Here is a 20,625-nt window from a genome sequence, read left to right as displayed (position 1 = left end):
ACAAAAAGAAATGCAAATTAAAGTCCTTGAAAAATTAGGCATCGCATAATGTCGGTCTCATATCGTCCCGCACCATGACGGCTAGTAGAAAAAAACCGTGAGGCAACCGGTTCGGTATCCGTCAAGTGCATGCGGGCCGTGACAATGACCTGTAGTACCGCAAAACACGTAAGTACTTGCAAACCGATGTGTAATGACAAGATCATGATGTGCTGTTACTTGTTAAGCTTACTGTACTTTCTGCGGTCAGATATTTGGTTTGTCTATTTTTGGCGTCGAGTTTATGTTTTGATGCTTATGTGGTTAATGACTTTAGTTTGTGGTTAGGCGAATAGTGGGGGGTTAAATTAGAACGATGCTGTGGTTGATGTTTGGTTTTATTTTGTGTTTATATCCAACTACTCTTACAAAAAATTATATGGACTAAAAAGAACAGTATATTTAAAGGTAATAAGGATAAGAGACGCTGATACCTGACTTCTTAAACAAAATTTCCAAACCACTTGACAATAAATTATATAAAAATTCTTCGACATTCGGGTCCATTTTACAGGAAAACCTACAATCCGAAATAAGTAAATAGGAAGACTTAATAAATTTCAACTTGAATACCAACAGAATTGTAAATAATAATGTTAAAGGTAACATTTAAAGCAATTTAATTGCAAAAACAAAGGCACCTCGTACGAAACAAGACTAAAAAGCTGAAGGTCACCACAGTCACCAGCATGCACCGAGAGTATATTAATATTTTTCCTTAATACACCAGAAAAAATGCTAAAGGAAAAATGTGACAACGATATATTGACTTTAATCCGCACATAATCTTCCAAAGTATTTTGAGCAAACATCGTTTTGGTTTATGGTTTATAAATACTCCAAGATGGAAACGTTGTTGCATCCGCTGACGTGTCGAATACAGTGTTATTTTAATACAACTTTATTTTTGGACTATACCTACTAATAGCAGCAGCATAATTTAAAATCAGAAACACAGTTGATTTTCCTACCTATTGTGATCAAACAAAGCTGTATTTATAAATTTATAAACTACCTAAACATGGTGTTTACATCGAAATATTTAAAAAGAATGCGTAAAGGTCAGAAAGAAATAAAGTGAATCTCCATCCATCTATCCATTGACTTCTCCCGCCTTGGGCGAGGCGAGAGGTAGTATCAGACTCTTACTGACTAAAAACCACCCCGTTCCTACTCCTGCTTTTCGAGCCGGAGCCCCGGTAAAAGTATGCGACGCTAAGAACCAAAACAGAGAAACATGTATTCGTACAAACAAATAACACAATTAAGACATTAGAACAAGAAAATCCACTAATTTACGAACACAGAACCCTTCGAATTCCAATCAAATTTCACTTATCTAATCAATGGACCGATGTAATAGAAATCACTGTTTCCTTCGGCCTTTTCCAATAAGGGTCTTCTTACGACAGGGCCCTTATCCTCCATAAACTGACAGCGCAAGGCCAAAAGGTCTTATAGAAGGCGTGTTCATCGAGTAATTTCTGATACTGGCGCCATTTTATGAATAGGGGGCGAGACCCTTACTAATCTATCAAACAAAGGCACTGTTTCCATAAACTATGTGCTAAAGGTTCGTCGTTTAATGGGGTTACTTACTTGTGATGCTGATGGTTGTGTTATTAGGGGTGGTTAGTCTCGTAGCGAGATTTTGTTCTAAGATTTTTTACAAAATCTATGGGACTTATAACAGAAATGGTGAAAAGTGGGTTTACAATGTACATTGTATAGCGACATGCCGTAATGTGATGTACACGTTGATTTTTTTAGAAAATAAATACTGTATTATAATGAACATTGAATTGTATATTTGTTATGTACTTTGACAATAAATAACAGCGTTTTAAGGATGAAAAACTCTACATCTCTCACTGATAAAGTAAGTTTTGTGATGTAAAAGGTAATTTTGAAGTTAAATTTTCTATTCCAAGTTTCACACATAAACTCACAACTTTTAAGCATCATCGGGACAGGACAAAATAACAAAGCGCTACCTACCACCCATCTTTACTATCAATCACATCACTTCCAAGTTTCAATAAAGAAAACTCATCATCTATCGGCACTAAAATTACAAAAACTCCAAAGATCATCTGACAGCCCTATAAGAAGCAGGTGGTCCCCGGTACCTTTAGAAGCAGGTATTAAACTAAGTCAAGTCGCAGGTGCTCGGCGCTCTGAATAAATTTACGTCTAGCTAAAAGCCAGGCTAAATTGCGGCCTCAAACTTGCATGTTTGAACAATCTGGATGGTGTGTAGATATGTAGGGTTGAAGTCAAGTTGGTATTAAAGGGAGTTTTAGAGTAACTTTATAGTTGTTAATATAGATTTTCTGCTATTTTTTTTTAAGGGGGAATTTCATCCAATTACTTCTCCCGCCTTGAGGGAAGAAGGAGTGTCAAGCTCTTACTGACTAAAAACCACCCCGTTTCTACACATGCCCCGGTTAACCCGCCAAGTAATCCGCAGCTCCGGATCAGTTTCTACTACACTAACGATTCAATAAATTTTTAGTTTACATTAATTTTTGCAGCACCACCCTCCCGCTCGCAACTAAATGTTCACTACACGTCAACACATAATCACAGACACGACACGCAACAAAATACTCGACATATGTTTCGCTCCTCCACGGAGCATCTTCAGGAGTTGTTGACTCAGTGGCTCCCGCAGCTCGAAAATTCTATTCTATGGATTTTGTGCTGTTATTTGGAGTATATCTTGCGAAAGTGCTGTCTATGGATTATTTGTATGTATCTTTTTTTTTACATTTGATAGGTCAACGTTTGGCCGCTATCTCGCCTGATGGTAAGTGATGATGCGGCCTACGATGGAGCGCGTTTACCCATAAGCGACCTATTCACTCGGGCTTTGAAGATACCCAAGGTCTACCACATACACATCCATAAGTCACTCTTAACTATCACTTCTTTTTTATAAAGTCAAGGAGGGGCAAGTCAAACTCATGAATCTATTAAAATCTTTCGAGAACATTCTTTGATCACAACTTAGTAAACAACAGAGCATTTTAATAAAAATATTCCAGTATTTTTTATATCTTTGAAACACTAGTAGTTTACCCTTGAAGACCCACTATAATTGGTAGTAAATCTGCTTAGAATAATGAAGAATTACTGTTTTTTATTGGTTGTTATTTTCTCACAAGACATAAATAAATTATAATGTAAAACTAACTGCGCGTGACTTCCATTGTAAATACCTATGTATGCACATAAATATACTGTATTAGGTAAAATCACGCTAAAGGTGTTAATTGTTATCAGTTAATTTAATGACATGACAATATACTGTACATCTATATTAATACACAAAGCTGAAGACTTTGTTTCTTTGTTTAATCGCTAATCTCCGGAAGTACTGATCCGATTTGAATAATTATTTTTGTGTTGAATAGTGCATTTATCGAGGAAGGATATAGGCTACAAACATCACGCTACAATCAACAGAAGCAAATGAAAGCCGCATCCACAGCAACGTAGCATAGCACATCTCTGGTGGAAAAGCACCCTAAAACTTTTCTGCACGAATGATACATAGTATTACGCGTAATCGGAATATGTATTTATTTATTTATTTATTCAGACCTATTTTCATAGAAATTATTCGCTATCAATAATGCTTTAAAATAAAACAATTACGAAAAAAAAAAATACCAACAATTCAGCGAAAGTTTTCTACACCAAATAGATAAAAGTATTAAAATATTTAATTTAATTGTGGGAGAGCCATGCTTCGGCACGAATGGGTCGGCTCGACCGGAGTGATACCACGGCCTCACAGAAAACCGACGTGAAACAACGCTTGCGTTGTGTTTCGTTGTGTGAGTGAGGTTACCGGAGGCCCAATTCCCCCTTCCCAATCTTCCCCATCCCCATTCCCGAACAACAACCCTTAAATTCCTAACTCCCAAAAAGCCGGTAACGCACTTGTAAAGCCTCTGGTGTTTCAAGTGTCCATGGGCGGCGGCGATTGCTTACCATCAGGTAATACGTCTGCTCGATTGCCGGCATGTCTCATAAAAAAAAAAAAAAAAGAAAATTCAATTAACAAGAACAGAAGAATACATTACAATAATGTATTCTTCTGTCAAAAATGCACTATAATGTGATAAAACAATATTTCGGAGTTGAAATTAAAATGTATTCAGGTCGAAAAACGGTTAATATTTAGCTAATACAATTAGTAACGCAAATAGATATCTTAGTATCTAACTATGTACAATATTTGCGTGTATAAAACCAGTATATTTTGTATATATTAAGGCTACATAGGTGCATAAGTATTTCTAGGACGTGGGTCAATGAACTCACCCTGAGTTCGAAAGTATGAAGCCGAAAATATGAGTGCGAAAGTAGAAAGTTCGTTGCACGATGCACACTTATAGGTTTTTAATGATCCTTGTGTTTGTAATTTATTACTTGGGTGTCTAAAAATTAAAAGTATTTGAAATATGGTATTATAAATGTTGATGTTTTTTGTTTGAATTGGGTTCCAAAGAAAAAACTGCTGATTTATTCATGATGCTAATTAACATGTCTGTCATATCTTTACGCTAGTGATTCCTTCGATAACAAGACAGACGTCACTGCTAGGGTTACCGACCGTACTCTAAAATAGAGTATTGTCCTCTATATCAAATAGGTGTATTCTATAATCTCTAACACTAATAGAGTACGACAAAATAATCTTTTTTACACAATGTTTACTAACTAGTGGTAGTCTGTAATAATACGCAAAAACATATGTAATCAGAATAAAAAGTTTCTACCATTTACTGTTATTTATGTTGGTATCGCCGATTCTCCAAACCATATTCAAATGTTCCTAAACAAGTTAATATGTTTTGATTTGAAACACTGCCTTTAAAAACAATGAAAAATAGTACAAAAGAATACCTTTTTAAAGTATAAAATAAATAATATTATTTATGGCAAGTCTGTACTCTATATTTACTTCTTTTAAAATCAGATATATTTTATGTCTTCTAGAAAAAGTTGTCAACCCTAGTCACAGCAACAACCTAGGTTATAAAGAACCAGAAAATAAAATGACTCAATCTGTATATAATACAAGATTCCAAGTACACTGGCTAATGCAGGAAATATCACAGTGAATACCCTCATTAGGGTCCCAACCGTTCACTTTTTGCCGGCTTTAGGCTTTAGGCAATGCCAAGTATTTCCTTTGGCACCGTTTCTGTACTAAAGCCTACATTTACTGGAGCTATTTTGAGAGATTTTGGCTCCTGAGCGGGACAGATGAAAGGAAAATTGGTAAGACTGCGATATATCGGGGTAATTGACTGTTTCTGTAGAAGATTTTGTATTTTGTCTAGATTCTCTATACTTGATTGTATTCCTTGATATCTCCAAGTTTTGAAAAAGTATGGATTTGTAACACCATAGATGACACCTTTTAAAAGTAAAGATGTAGTCACACAGTCTTAAATTAAATGTAACAACACATTTTTTTTGCATTAGACGCTTTCCGGTTGCACTTTAGGTTAAGCATGATATCTAAAATACCAAACCAATCACATTACAAGACTATAAATAAACACATTTTCTTGCAGACGTAAGAGTTAAAGTAACATTGAATGAAAGCTTTCGATTCAAAGTAAGTAGGTTAGGGTATTCTATAAAAATAGACATGTTTACGATTTTTTCAGAACATTTCGAAGAACATAAACGTAGTTTAGTAAACTAAATGCCCATCACACTAACACAAACAGTATCGTGATGATTCTGTGAGTTCTAGAATAGGTTAAATAATGTTCATGAAAATAGTTTTGTTTAAAAAATTTCGTACGTAAATTATGTACGAAAATACGAAAGTATTTTTTTAAGAAGAGTAAAGTCAACTTAACTGCAGTGGGACGATCACGGCTGAAAATAAATAAATAAATAAAATAAAGTTAACTTAGATATTATATTTAACCACGAAATTTTCTATCTATACATATTCAATACATCGACCACCCGAAAGTAGTACCTCAACCTGTACAAGATAAACGTTTTCCAACGCTTTCAATACGCTTATAATCATCATGTCGTTTCCTCAAACGCCCTTACCTAGTACCTCCAAGCAGATAATAAAGAAGAATTAATTATTAAACGTCCACTTACCAAGCAGCAGCAGGATGAGGGGATTCTGGAACTGTTCTATGTACTTCTTCCATAGCGGTTCCTGTTCCTTGACTTGGAACTCGTTGGGGCCAACAAAGTTCATACGATCGTTTGCTTCCCGCCATGAGAGGCCGCGGCGAACGTCTACCTTCAGACGTTCAGCCACCTGGAGAAGAAGAAAAAGGACATATAATATTTTTTTCTTTCTTTTTCTTTTTTTTTAAAACGTTGCCCCACATTAGGATTTCTCCTGTGTCGTGGGTGCGTTTACAAACATACAAGTTCACATACACATGACACCCAGACCCGAAACAACAATTTGTAAATCACACAAAGAGTTGCTCCGTGCAGGAATCGAACCCGCTACCCGTTGCGCGGCAGGCAGTTGCCCAGCCACCGCACCAACCGTGCAGTCAAAATATAATATGCGTGTAGTAAAGTTTCATAACTATCTATATATTAATACGTGATGCAAAAACTTTGGACCGCTTTTTACGAAAATTGCGCGGACGTAGGAGCATAAAATTTGGTACACTTATAGTTTATGTGTAGGAGAAGTTCAGAACGCTAATATTTTTCAAAAATAATGCTTATAAAGTACATTAAATCAATAAATAAAACATTACACACACATGCATAGTATCTGATCGTATTTGACAAAACGTCAAAATCGATAGACATTGCGATGATATTGACGTCTCATATGAATAGAGTTTTATAAAAGAGTTTGTTTGAGTTTGAGTTAAATAAAAATTATCCTTGAACGTATGTTAAGTGGTATTGTAAATTAAATCGTATATGGTTGAATTTCAACCACTAGGCGACCACTAGTACTATTAAAAGGATCACCAGAACTGGTACTAGATCGTTTTTTAGCTTTTATAAGTCTGTGTTTGGCCACCATCCCGTTTTCTGCAAGAACTGCGAAGCGAAGAAGATGAAGATCCATGAGGACTACTTATTATCAACAGCCAGTGACAATACACTGCCTGCCAATGGACCTCCTCTACACAAGAGGGTTTACCATAACCTCAACGCTTGGTAGGTTTAAAAACGTTCAAGTTTATCAGAGAGCACTGTTGTCCGGACTCTGTCAAATGTTTATTGTTTAGTCCTTTAGATGGTTCTTACAATACTCGCGGGAAGAGTAGGAGCTGTCGGCCTATTACTTTACTTTCCTGTCACAACATGGCTCAATGTGTGTCGTTGTGTGCCGGAGCCCCAATTACCCCCCTTCATAATCTTCCCATTCCCCGATTCTCAAAACAACCCTTAAATTCCTAACCCTCAAAAGGCCGACGCACTTGTACCGCCTTGGGTGTTTCAAGTGCCCATGGGCGACGACGATTGCTTACCATCAGGTGATCCGTCAGCTCGTTTACATACACCATAAAAAAATCTTCATCTTTTATTCACGTACTAGTATTCTGTTAGAGATCAGAAGGATCCAATTACAATTATATTTTGATGAAATAAGATAATTCCATAAAAAATATGAATAATAGAACGTCGAGATATAAATAAACGAGACGTCTACATAATCATATTAGACGGTAGATCATTAAAAAGACAAGATATTTATATCCAAGGATATTTGAAGGTAATATACTTATTGATCGTTTAGGAATTAATTATACAAAGCCAAATAACCTTTTGCTACAGATAGGTGACAAATAAAAGTCATCTAAAAGTTGGTCTTGTGGAATTGTAACGAAATTATCGAGTATGAAATCAAGGTTGGTTTTCATTCCCAGAATGAATTCTTCAAATTCCCTGCGACATAACATGTACTGTAATTAAGTTCACACAACAATTACATGATTTCAATGGCAAATGAAAAATCTGTTCATCCGATTACAATATAAAATAAAAACCGTAATCGACAAATTCTGCCTCTATACCTATGTAATGAAACTGCGGCTACCTAGCGGATCCGGAGCTGCGGACCACCTAGCGGGTTTACCGGGGCTCCGGCTCGAAAAAAGGAGCAGGAACGGGATAGTTTTTAGTCAGTAAAAGTCTGACACTCCTCTCGTCGGGAGAAGTGATTAGATCACTTTCCCATAAAAAAATTAGTTATTTTTGTAAAAATTTTAAGTACTTACTCCGTCATAATCAATGGCCTCCATGATATAAAATTCAGCTCAGATTATTTCCCGAAACCTTATCAAACCTCATCTCATAAAATGACATTGTATGGCTTTCTAAAAACGGCTTCATGATGGACGAGTCTCAGACAGTTTTCCATTATAAATTAAATATTTCTCGCAACAACGATAGAGTCGGTAACCCTTGTCAGAGCCAATTAGTGTTCAGTCCGTCACGTAACCTCATTTATATGTATAGAACGACAAAATGTATTTGTAAGTTGTGTAACAATAAGTTTATAACAGTACCCTTAGTACGATGCCTGATCCAGAGTTGCGGACTACCTAGCGGGTTTACCGGGTCCTGGTTCGAAATGCAGGAGTAGGAACGGGGTGGTTGATAGTCAGTAAGAGTCTGACACTCCCTCTCGCCTCGCCCAATGCGAGAGAAGTCATTGGATGATTTCCCCCTCAAAAAAAAAACCCTTAGTACGAGTTTGCTTTACGTTTAAAGTAATCGAAACGAGAGCGCATTCAGCGCTCAGATTGGTTGGTTTATATGATCCGGCCAATCAGAGTGTCAAACACGCTCGAATGATTAAACAGCAAAAATTAAACGAACATTTCATACTTGAACCCGAAATCTTAGGCTCCAAAACCATATCAACATATCATAGCTATTAGGTTTTTCACAGCTAAAGGAAAGGGAAATTAATATTCAAAACGAAAACCGTTTTGTTACTAAGTAATAATTTAAATTGATAAGAATTCCTTAACCGTTTCAAAAATAAATTACTTTATTAATTTCAATTAGATCAATTTAAACTTTGTGTCATGTCTACATTTCTGTCATTTAAATTAATAATTTTAACTGTCTATCGATATCAGCGATGAAAAATAGATTACTTTAGAAATAAGCCATACTCCCAATCAACTACCATTAACCATACTATGTAATTAAGTTATAAGTAGCCTTAAGGAAAACATTAATAACTAAAAACCAGCTACAAAATTATCCAGTACATTTCGAAGACCCCTTTCACATACCACCCAGACTTAATCAATCATTTGTCTAGACTTTCTCAGCACCCTACCTACATTCACTCAACAAAACAGAACGAAAAAGGTCTCCGTAATAAATTGACCAATCAGAGAGGTGCGTCAGGTCTGATTTAATCTGCACAACCCATTCCAACCAATCACAAGTGATTTAGTCGCAAGACGTGACTACAGCCACCAATTACAAACGTAGATTGGTTTGACGATAGTAATCTGGTAACAATTGAGTAATTAGTTCGTTTAAATGATGATTAAGAAAATGATTTGATGAAGAAAGAATTCTTGATTTGGAAAATTGGATCAAAATCGTTTATTATGATATAAATCGGCAAAAGCACAGACGGGTCACCTGATGGTAAGCAATCGAAGCATCGATGCCGCCCATGGACAACTGCAACGCCCAAGAGTTAGAAGTGTGTTGTCGGCCTTTTGGGTTTGGGGACTAAGGAATATTGGGCCACCGGCGACCTCACTCATATATTATGAAAAAGTTTGTATAAAAAAGTTTAGCACAAAATACATATTTTACTTTACATAACTTGTTCTAAAAATTTGATAAGAAAGTTTGGAGTGATGGATGAGCCAATATTACTTATTCTTTGGTCTTTCACACCAACTATTCAAGGCATACATTATTTATTTTATATTCATAAATGACTAGCTTACAGAATCCACGCAGTACGTACTAACAAAACGTATTTTTCATAAGGAAAATATGTAAATAACGCAAGACCTGTATACCTATACAAAATTAAACCTGCTTTGCTGAATGCAATGCTTACGGCGCATTACCTACCAGTACCCTTAGTACGAGTTTGCTTTACGATTAAAGTGATCGAAACGAGAGCGCGTTCGGCTCTGATGGGCCTGCTCAAATAAACCAACCAATCCGACATTCTACTGATATTCTAAAATATTTTGTTATTACCAACAATAATTTGTTCGAGAAACTGCAATAGTCCTCTTAAACTTCTACCTTACACATCCTGTTCGCAGTGATGTTGCTTACTTATAGTTAGGGAGTATGGAAAAGGTCGTAGGCTACCTTTTGTGAAAAGTTTACGCGATTAAAACCGTGGGAAATGCCAGTACAGTACCTACTCTCATAAAATACATAATTATAATGATCAAGGGTACAATAGTAACCCTGTCACAGATAAAATAAGTAGGTACAACAATCGATTAAGTAAAAAATAACTATTAGAACAGTCGTTAAATTAAACAACTAATAATAATGAAGACACTCAGGATGCTACTCTTGAAAGTAATCTCAATGTCAATACAATATCAATGCAATAAAATCTCAATAATTATATAATGACTATAAAATTATACAACACCAATCGTAGCTGTTAATATTATAGCTTAGTTCAATCAATATCTACACAATACGGGAGCAATAGGCGCTAAACTCAAGAGTACAATTTTTAAAAATATCAATTCGATATTATTTTTGACTTCTAAAAGTCTAACTTTTTCCTTATAGGCAGAAGTCACTGTTAATGATAAACTAAAGTAGGTAAGTATTAAAATTATTTTTGAGGACAACATAGTGCCTTTATTTGATTCGACACGACAGAATAAAAAGAAGAATACTGATGTTTTTTTATGAAATCGGGGACAAACGAGCAGACAGATCACCAGACGTAAGTGCCGCGCATGAGAATTTGCAACACTGAGGAGTCACAAGTGCGTTGCCGGCCTTTTAAGAAGGAATACGCTCCTTTCCAAAAGGTTTATAGAACTTTAAAATCCCTATTAACAAAGAAACAACAATCAAGCAGAAAAGTAACCACTCAAATTAAGTTCATCCATCCATTTTCATAACACAAACCACATGAATAATAAACAAATCACCACATTTCACAGTCGAACGGTGCCAGCACAGAAACACGAAGCTTCATTACTTCGTTAGAAACGAAAATGCAAGTGTAATATATCTTGGTAGTCTTTGATCATTTCCCCACGTTCTCACTTAATTACTCTTCAAACTGACGCGTGGCTTCAAACTGATGTGTTAAAATCTTTAGGTAGTGTATTGCTCCAAATACAGGCGTAAATACAATGTAATAAATATGAAATAACTACCTTAAGCCAGCGGTTTCGTTTGCGTTCCCATGGAATGAAAAGTAGCGTATGTAATATTCCAGACGATAATCTACCTCTTCTACAAATTTCATCCCGATCCCTTTAACCGTTTTGACGTTATTGAGTAACAAGGAAGTTCTTTAAAACAAAATAATTATTAAATATGTAACTCAATACCGGTGCAATATATCATATACTTTTTACGCAAGCTTTCATACTTATGACACAAGCTGTATAAGAAACTTGTTACTAAAGTGGCAGGATTTTTCTTCCATTTTCCATTTAAAATTAGGCTAATAGCCATTTCGGTGAACATGGTCTGAGCCATGTAAGGTAAAATGTATTTTTTATAGAGCCATTAGGCTTTAGACAAGGCCTAAAAATAGAAAGCCTTTGTGCTTTTAGCCGGGAGATTTTACAAAAGCGGCTAGCTACAAAATCATAGCCTATATTTTTTTACCTTGCGTCGTGTTGTGGGACATTTTAGGATATGCTTAGGTAATGCCAATTTAGCTAAGTAACTACAAATCTATTTTTTAAGCCTTTTACAACTACAATCAATGAAAATCTGGCATCTGTCCACAACAGCCGTTAACACCATTCACAAAAACTAAAGCTCCTTTCTTAACGATTACCAAAATGAAATTCGTGGGGTAAAACTCATATCGACTGCACGGTTGTCGCGGTGGCTGGGCAACCGGCTGCCGCTTAACGTGTAGCGGGTTCGATTCCTGCACGGAGCAACTCTTTGTGTGATCAAATCCACAAATAATTATTTCAGGTCTGGGTGTCATGTGTATGTAAACTTGTATGTTGGTAAACGCACCCACGACACAGGAGAAAATCCAAGTGTGGGACTGTTAGATTACGGAGTATTTCTTAATAAACAACAGTATTTATATCTAAAAAGAACATTTTATTATAATAAAGATTTACATAGCAAGAATGACACAGTTACAATGACAACCAAAAACAATCATGACACCTAGTTAAATTTTCAGGAACAAATATTAAAACTAAACTCATTTGTGTTACTCAACACTCCCCCTAAAATTTAACTACAATAAAAATAAATCTCCCACTGAAACTCACATATCAAACAGTGGGAAAAGAAAACAAAATCTGATCTCTTAAATAGATAAAAGATTGAGTTGGTAATGCTTTAGTCAATATGTCAGCCAATTGACTATTACTAGGAATATAATTTATCTTAATTACACCAACCTCAACCTTTTCTCTTATAAAATTAAACTTTATATCTATGTGCTTAGTTTTCTTGTGATAAACAGGATTATTGATCAACTTGATCGCACTCTGGTTATCAACATACAATGGCACAGATATAATATTTTCACCTAAGTCTAACAATAATTGTTTTAACCACAATATCTCCTTTGCAGCCTCGCATGCAGCTACAAATTCTGCTTCTGTCGTGGAGAGAGCAGTAGTCTTTTGTTTCTGGCTACACCACGTTATTGGTCCCCCATTCAAAAAGAAAATGTAACCCGTAGTAGACTTACGCGTATCAATATCACCTGCAAAATCTGAATCTGAATAGCCAGTAAGATCACTACTTCCTCCATAAGTTATACATAAGTCCTTGGTATTTATTAGGTATCTAATAACACGTTTAAGTGCATTTACATGTTGCTGACTTGGATTGTTTACATATCTGCTCAAAACATTTACAGCAAAAGAAATGTCAGGCCTTGAAACAGAACTTAAAAACAATAAGGAGCCTATAGCTTCCCTGTATGGAAAATTAACAATATCTTCATCAATTTTCTTAGACATAACAACATTTACATCTGCCGGGGTATTGACAGGATTTGAATTACTCATACAAAACTTCTCTATTATTTGTTCTATGTAATCCCTTTGACAAATATAGATACTATTATTTACTCTCTCTATTTCCATTCCCACAAAATATTTCAATTTTAGTTCCCTTATTTTAAATTCTTGTTTCAAATCTTCCATAATTATTTTAATCATTGAGGAACTGGAAGAAACTAAAAGTACATCATCAACATAAATTATTAGAATTACTTTTACCCCATTGAAAATACCTACATAAACACAACAGTCAGCCTGAGATTGCACAAAACCATACTTAACCAAAAATTCAGTGAATCTTCTATTCCAACAACGCGATGCCTGTTTCAAACCATACAATGATTTATTAAGCTTTAAGATACAATCATTTTTAAATGTAATTCCTTCTGGTACTTCTATAAAAATATCCTCATCTAAGTACCCATTCAAAAAAGCAGTTTTTACATCAAATTGTTGAATTTCTAATTTATACTTAGCTGCAATAGAAAGAACAATTCTTATAGAGTCGTATCTCGTTGTTGGAGAGAATATTTCTTGATAATCTATGTCTTTAATTTGATTAAAACCTCGTGCGCATAAACGAGCTTTGAAACGTCTTACCTGATCATTTTCTCCCTTTTTAATTGCAAAAACCCACTTTGTAGTAAGTGTATGTTGACCAGACCTCTCGACTGGAGTCCAAGTATTATTTTCTTCATGCGCAAGCAGTTCTTCATCAATAGCTTTTAACCAGTCATTTCTTTGTGGACTCTTCATTGCTTCAGCGTATGTCTGAGGCAGTGACAGTTCAACAAGATTTGCTTCAAATCTTCTATTAATTCTAGGTCTCAAATTTATATTCCTTTGAATTAAATCATCATCTAATTCTTGAGACGGTTCATATGTAGGGTCACTACTACTAGTACAACTCAACATGCTATTGTCATTCTCTGATGATGATGTTTCTAAATGAGTATTCTCTAGATTGTTTTCTTGCATTTGATTTTCTTGTTCTAATGTCTTCTCTTCATCATCAATAAATATTTGTGCAATATTTTTCCTTCTCTCTGGAACATTATGTTCTTCAAAAATAACATTTCTAGATATTTTAATCTTCTTGGTTTCTGGATTGAACATCCTATAATTGTTGTTATCATACCCAACTAGTATCATTTTCTCACTCTTCTTATCAAGTTTTGTTCTTAGTTGATCAGGAATATGGACATATCCAATGCTTCCAAATACCTTCACATGTCCTACATGAGGTTTGATGCCATTCCATAGTTCATATGGAGTTTTCTTAGGAGTCTGGCTGGAAGAAGTTCTGTTTAATAAATAAACTGCACAATTCACAGCTTCTGCCCATAATTCCAGTGACACATCTCTTGCATACAACATGGAACGTGCACTCTCTACAATGGTACGGTTCTCTCTTTCAGCACGCCCATTTTGTTCAGGTGTATAAGATGCAGTACACTCATGAACTATACCTTCTTTGCTTAGATACTCTTTGAAGGATTTATTTACATACTCTCTTCCGTTATCAGTATGCAATATTTTGATACTATGCATGTATTTATTTTTGATAATAGCATTGTATTTCTTGAATATATCAATCACATCACTTTTATGCTTTACAAAATATACATGCCTGAAGCTTGTTACAGCATCCTTGAACAATACAAAGTATCTTGCACCTTGAACAGATGTATGACTCATTGGACCACAGACATCACTATATATAAGGTCACCTGGCTGTAGTTCTCCTCTTACAGATTTGTGAAATCTAAATCTGCACTGCTTTCCATAAGCACATGCTTCGCAGACAAAATCAGCTTTATCATTGTTGTCAAAATTCAAGCCTTCTACTGTATTTTCAGCACTCATATTCCTGATATTTTGTATGTTAATATGTCCCAATCTTTCGTGCCAAATTTTAATGTTACTTTTATCATTTTGTACCAAGTTACATGTATCCGAGATTACAGTTTTTATTTTTAATTCACATAGATTATTTTCAGTCATTGTTGCATACAATACTAACTTATTATCTTTATAAATGAATGCATTGGAGTCTTTCTTAACAATGGTGTATGATTTTCGCATAATCACACCCTCTGAGAATAGATTTCGTCGCAAATTCGGAACATACAATACATCATGTAGTTCACTGGTCTCCCACTGTCCATTGACATATCTCTTTATTAATACCTTGCCTATACCAGCTACTTCCACTGATTGCTTGTTTCCTAATGTCAATGATTTCTGATTGCATTCAAATAATTCTGCAAAGAACTCCTTTCTGTAGGTCATATGTGCGGAGGCACCACTATCTAAAATCCAAACATTCTGTTCAGCTTCATGTAAACCTTCTTCTACATTGAACGCTAACATATTTGCACCTTCTTGTTGAGGTTTTCTGTTCTTGGATTTCTTTGGATAACGACATTCTCGAGAAAAATGTCCTCGTTTTCCACAATTATAACATTCAAATCTATGTTTAGTGTTATTATTCTGATTCGAACTACAAGCATTTTTATTTGGCTCACTTTGCTTAGAGCTCTTCTTCCAACTTTTGTTGGCCACAAGGAGAGCAGTTTCTTGCTCTTCTTCACATTGCAAACTAGCTTCTTCATCTAACAATCTTGCAGTGAGATTGATAAGAGTCTGTTGTTTTGGATCCAATGACATCCATGCTTGACGAAGTGATCTGTACTTTTGTGGCAGTGTTCCAAGTATTTTTGTAATCACAGCCATTTCACTGACATTTTCACCACTTTCTTTCAACTGCTTGGCTAACGATTCCACTTTCGAAATATGTTGAGCTACGCTGTCAGTCGGTGACATTTTGTATTGATAAAACTTTTCATGGATTATCATTTTACATAACTCACTCTTTTGTTCATATATAGATTCTAGTTTCGTCATAATTTCCTGAGCTGTTTCACAATTTTCCACCAGAGTAATTTGCTTGAGTTCCATCGAAGATGTAATGATGAACATCGCCATGCCATCGTTCTTTGTCCATTCAACACTATTTTCAGACGGTTTGGGCACTGAAATATCAATCCCTTTTGCTTTCAGGGCACATTTTATCTGAAACTTCCATTGTCTGAAGTTATTTCCATCAAATTTATCCATGTTCATAGATCGAGTGGACTCCATTTTGAGATTATTTCTCAAAATACGATTGTAACTTTTTCTTTGCTATTTTCTTTTAGATATCAATTACAGAACCTCCTGGGCCCATAACCTGTTAGATTACGGAGTATTTCTTAATAAACAACAGTATTTATATCTAAAAAGAACATTTTATTATAATAAAGATTTACATAGCAAGAATGACACAGTTACAATGACAACCAAAAACAATCATGACACCTAGTTAAATTTTCAGGAACAAATATTAAAACTAAACTCGTTTGTGTTACTCAACAGGGACAACGTTTATATAAAAAAAGAAAAAAATTCATAGCGAAAAAGTGACTAAACAGAGTGTACACTGTAGGATATCATAAATCCTTAACATTTCACAGACTCCTTATACACGAATCAACCGTCTTATTCCAGAGTCTCCTGCTTAAGTGCCGACATAAGTGTTCTCAAGTACGCCTTAAAGTGTTGAGTGCTATTCGAAATTTCGAGGGTATCTCCACCTAGTCTTTTAACTCCTTAAAAGCTTTTCTGTAGTAACAATGGATTCGGAGTAATCAACATCAAACTTTGAGGCGCTCGTATTATGTTAGATTGCTTGTGGTTTCAGTAAGTGATATGATATATTGACATTATAAGCGGGGCTGCGGAGACTCGCAAGAGTAGGAGAGGGGTGGTTTTTAGTCAGTAAAAGTCTCACACAATAGGGATCTTGCCTCTTCCAGCTTGGGAGACGATTTGCGATAATTTTCGCCCCTCAAAAAGGCCTTACTAACTGTATTGCTATCGGGTTTACCGGGGCTCCGGCTCGAGCAGGAACGGGGTTGTTTTTAGTCAGTAAGAGTCTGACACTCCCTCTCGCCTCGCCTAAGGCGGGAGAAATCATTGGATGATTTTCCCACTTAAAAAACTCTATTGCTATAATCATAACCATTTGTTGATATAACACCTCAAGAGTGATTTAAAACCAACAAAAAACATCACACCGTATGTCCTTTTTATTTAGTCAAAATATGCCGAAGAGATACGTTTATCATTCCCTGCTCTGATGACATCTGTTCTGTTATCATAACCGGTCATCAGTTTCTTAAACATCTCACATTACTTGGCATTGTTATAAAAACATATACGTTATCAATTGTACAGTCAGTTAAGTTATTTGGTATATAGAAGTACATGGCCCAATGATTAATTCCTTGATGTATGTGGTATGTACAAGATTTCGGCACATACACACGGCTACTCATCAAACTATGCAAAACCAGTTTAATCTGTGGATGCGTTTGATTTCCACCAATCATATTCATTGGTACACATAGCTTAGCACTGGTGGAAACGGACTCAGCTAAGCTATGTTTTTTATATGAAAAGATGCGTGCTATGGATGGCTTTTCTACTATCGATACATCGCATACTCGAGCTGCGCATCTTCCTCACACAGCTACATAGCTTAATATCAGTGGAAACGTTCACATAGTTTCACAGCTTAGCTATTACATCTTCGTAGCATAGCTACATAGCTACATAGCACCCTGAACATTGATTAATATTGTTATTATCACATTTATTAATTAAATGCGTGTTTGCGTCACTGCACAATGGTGAGCATGCACAATAAATCTGTTTGTACAATTGTTTCATACAAAGCGTAATCCTGCAGATGTGATATTGTCAATAATTTAATATTGACTTTACATGCAGAAAGTATTAGGTACTTAAAATGTGTTACATTATATTATATTGGTTACTCAGTAAAATACTTTCTTCTCTATTAATCTAAATCTCTTAAAGCCGTACTCACGAGTTATTTAATTTTTACTTACTTAATCTTTAGCAATTGTTACTAAGGAGTAATTTACATGACTAATCATTAAATGTTTCTGAGTACGGCAGTTCTTTTATGTTATAATCCATCGCCGCCGCCCATGGACACCCCAAACATTAGAGGCGTTACAAATGTTTTGCCGGCCTTTTGAGGGTTAGGAATTTAAGGGTTGTGGGAGTATCGGAGATTGAGAATTGGGCCTCCGATAACCTAGTTATACATACAGTAACCTAGTTATAACGGTTTCTATAATTGTGCATTTTGATAATTAGCGTGTCCTTATAACAAAAAGACTAATAAGTATGTGTAAATATTATCCGAACTATTCATCGACGCACCATAAGAAAAACAATAGGTAGCTACGTCTCACAAAGCAAAAAAAAATCTAGGTATTTACACACAAAAACCAAATATTAAGATTAAATATTTATTTTGACACTAACCCGCGAAAACTCAATGTCAAACAATAATAAAATGACAAGTTCACCAACTGGTTTCACTGTGCATACATATTTTATAATAATACGCGATTTCCGGAGACTTTTGAAAATTTAAAAGTATAAATTATGCATTAACAGTTTTGCTTAACGGGTCAAATGAAGCTTCAATGAAACGTTTTACAATTCAAAGTCAATAAGACTAAATAAGGTTATGTAAATGTACAGTCAGCTAAGTTATCTGGTGTCCAGATAAGAAAATTGATTCAGCACAGAGACAGTATTGTCAATCTCTGTCCAGTATGGAGATCGCTCTTATGAATTAAATGAAACTTCAAGTAGTACTCGTCCAGAGAAGTATAATACAACAACTATATTTTTCAAAAAAAACAGCATTTTCCCTGATATGAAAGTTTTAAAACTCTCATGAATAAATGTACCCATCATTGCCTTAAAACGTAGCCCTTGAAACCACCCCTTTTACAGCCGAAATAAAAGGCATTCACTTGAAAGCTGACGACTAAACCACGCTATTTTAAATTCAAATGAGCTGCTCAATAGTGGTTGACGACCACATATCTCGGATCATAGAACTTTATAAACCATAACTTCACGCCTTTTATTGCCCGAAGGAGCAGAGATGAAGACTGCAACTGAAAGCTGTTAAAGGCAAAACAAGGCAATTTCTTTTATAATGTGAACCGAGCCAGTGGGATGCAGAGAGCTGAAGATCAAGCACTGTTTGATACTACTGGATAGATCTACGTCCATTATCCAGTGAAAGAAGGATATGGGATAACGATAGCGATGATAATGATGAAGGGTCAAGCCTATTCTCACATACCAGGACTCAATTTCAAACTATTTTGCAAAAACAAGAGCGCGTTCGGCACTCTGATTGGTTGGTTTATTCGATCCGGCCAATCAGAACGCCGAACGCGCTCTCGTTTCGATTACTTTAAACATAAAGCAAACTCGTACTAAGGGACAATAATACTTTAGCTGACCCAGGAAACCAAAGAGATTATCTACTAAAACAACCCAAACAAAAATTAACAACAACGATTTTCGCAATTTACATGTAAACGGGTCATTCAATAGTTTGCCCATCAACATCACATATCTGCAACCTAATTGGTTAGAAACTAGGTCAGTATGCAAATAGGTTCCATGGAGGACGGTTGAGATCTCTCGACAGCATCTGAGGGGTATCTGATGGGTCATGAATAGAAGACGTTGATAGTACATGTATTGTTAAAGGGAGGATTGTTGTGTGTGGAGTATCGGTTAAGACTATTCATTCAGAGAAAATACTAAATAGTGACTTATTATGAAACAATAAGGTTTAAATTCTATTTGATAGGTTGGGGTGGTTTAATGTGCGAGGGTTTTGTATAATTGGAAGATAGAAGATTACTGATAATATACAGTATGCAGCAAACACATATGTGTTAATTTGAACTACATATTTATTATCATTTTTGCTGACACGGTACGAAAAATGAGCGAAAGAGGCGCCCAGTAGTAAAACAAACAAGTGCAAAATTCTCTTATACAAATACGTAACATTTCTGAACAATCTACAACATTGCAGCTCTTCTGTGGTCAAGGTACAAGCAGCTGTTCAAACAGAATTGCACGGTTGGACAACTGACTGCCGGGCAACGTGTAGCAGGTCTGGGTATCATGTGCATGTGAACTTGTATATTTGTATGCGCACCCACGATAGAGGACAAAATCCTAGAGTGTAGGGTAAAATTAAAAATAAAGTCAGTTATGCAACTATAAAAAATATGGATTTCAACCATCCATGTTATTAATATTCCTACAAAAACACACCAACCTCCTATCCCTCCCTATCCTAGAATATTTTCGTTTGATATATAGGTACAGGAACTTAGCACATAGCTTATATGTGTGATTATATTAGCAAGCGGAATTAGTTCCCCTCGGTTATCGTTTAACGCCCGGAAAA

General features: G+C 35.5%; 1 protein-coding gene across 3 annotated transcripts in view; it reads right to left on the bottom strand.

Annotated features, from left to right (window-relative positions):
- Positions 1-20,625, bottom strand: part of LOC118272463 (calcium-transporting ATPase type 2C member 1) — a 60,875-nt gene that overhangs the window by 26,186 nt on the left and 14,064 nt on the right. For all 3 annotated transcript variants that reach the window (XM_050693530.1, XM_050693529.1, XM_050693531.1), the window contains exon 3: positions 6,187-6,352. In XM_050693530.1, coding sequence (XP_050549487.1) covers positions 6,187-6,352 — 166 coding nt within the window. The remainder of the gene's footprint in view (positions 1-6,186; positions 6,353-20,625) is intronic.

This window comes from Spodoptera frugiperda, chromosome 4, assembly GCF_023101765.2.
Source record: "Spodoptera frugiperda isolate SF20-4 chromosome 4, AGI-APGP_CSIRO_Sfru_2.0, whole genome shotgun sequence".
Classification (NCBI taxonomy): Eukaryota; Metazoa; Arthropoda; class Insecta; order Lepidoptera; family Noctuidae; genus Spodoptera; species Spodoptera frugiperda.
Note: the sequence above shows the minus strand (reverse complement) of the source record. Positions and strands in the feature narration are given on the sequence as shown.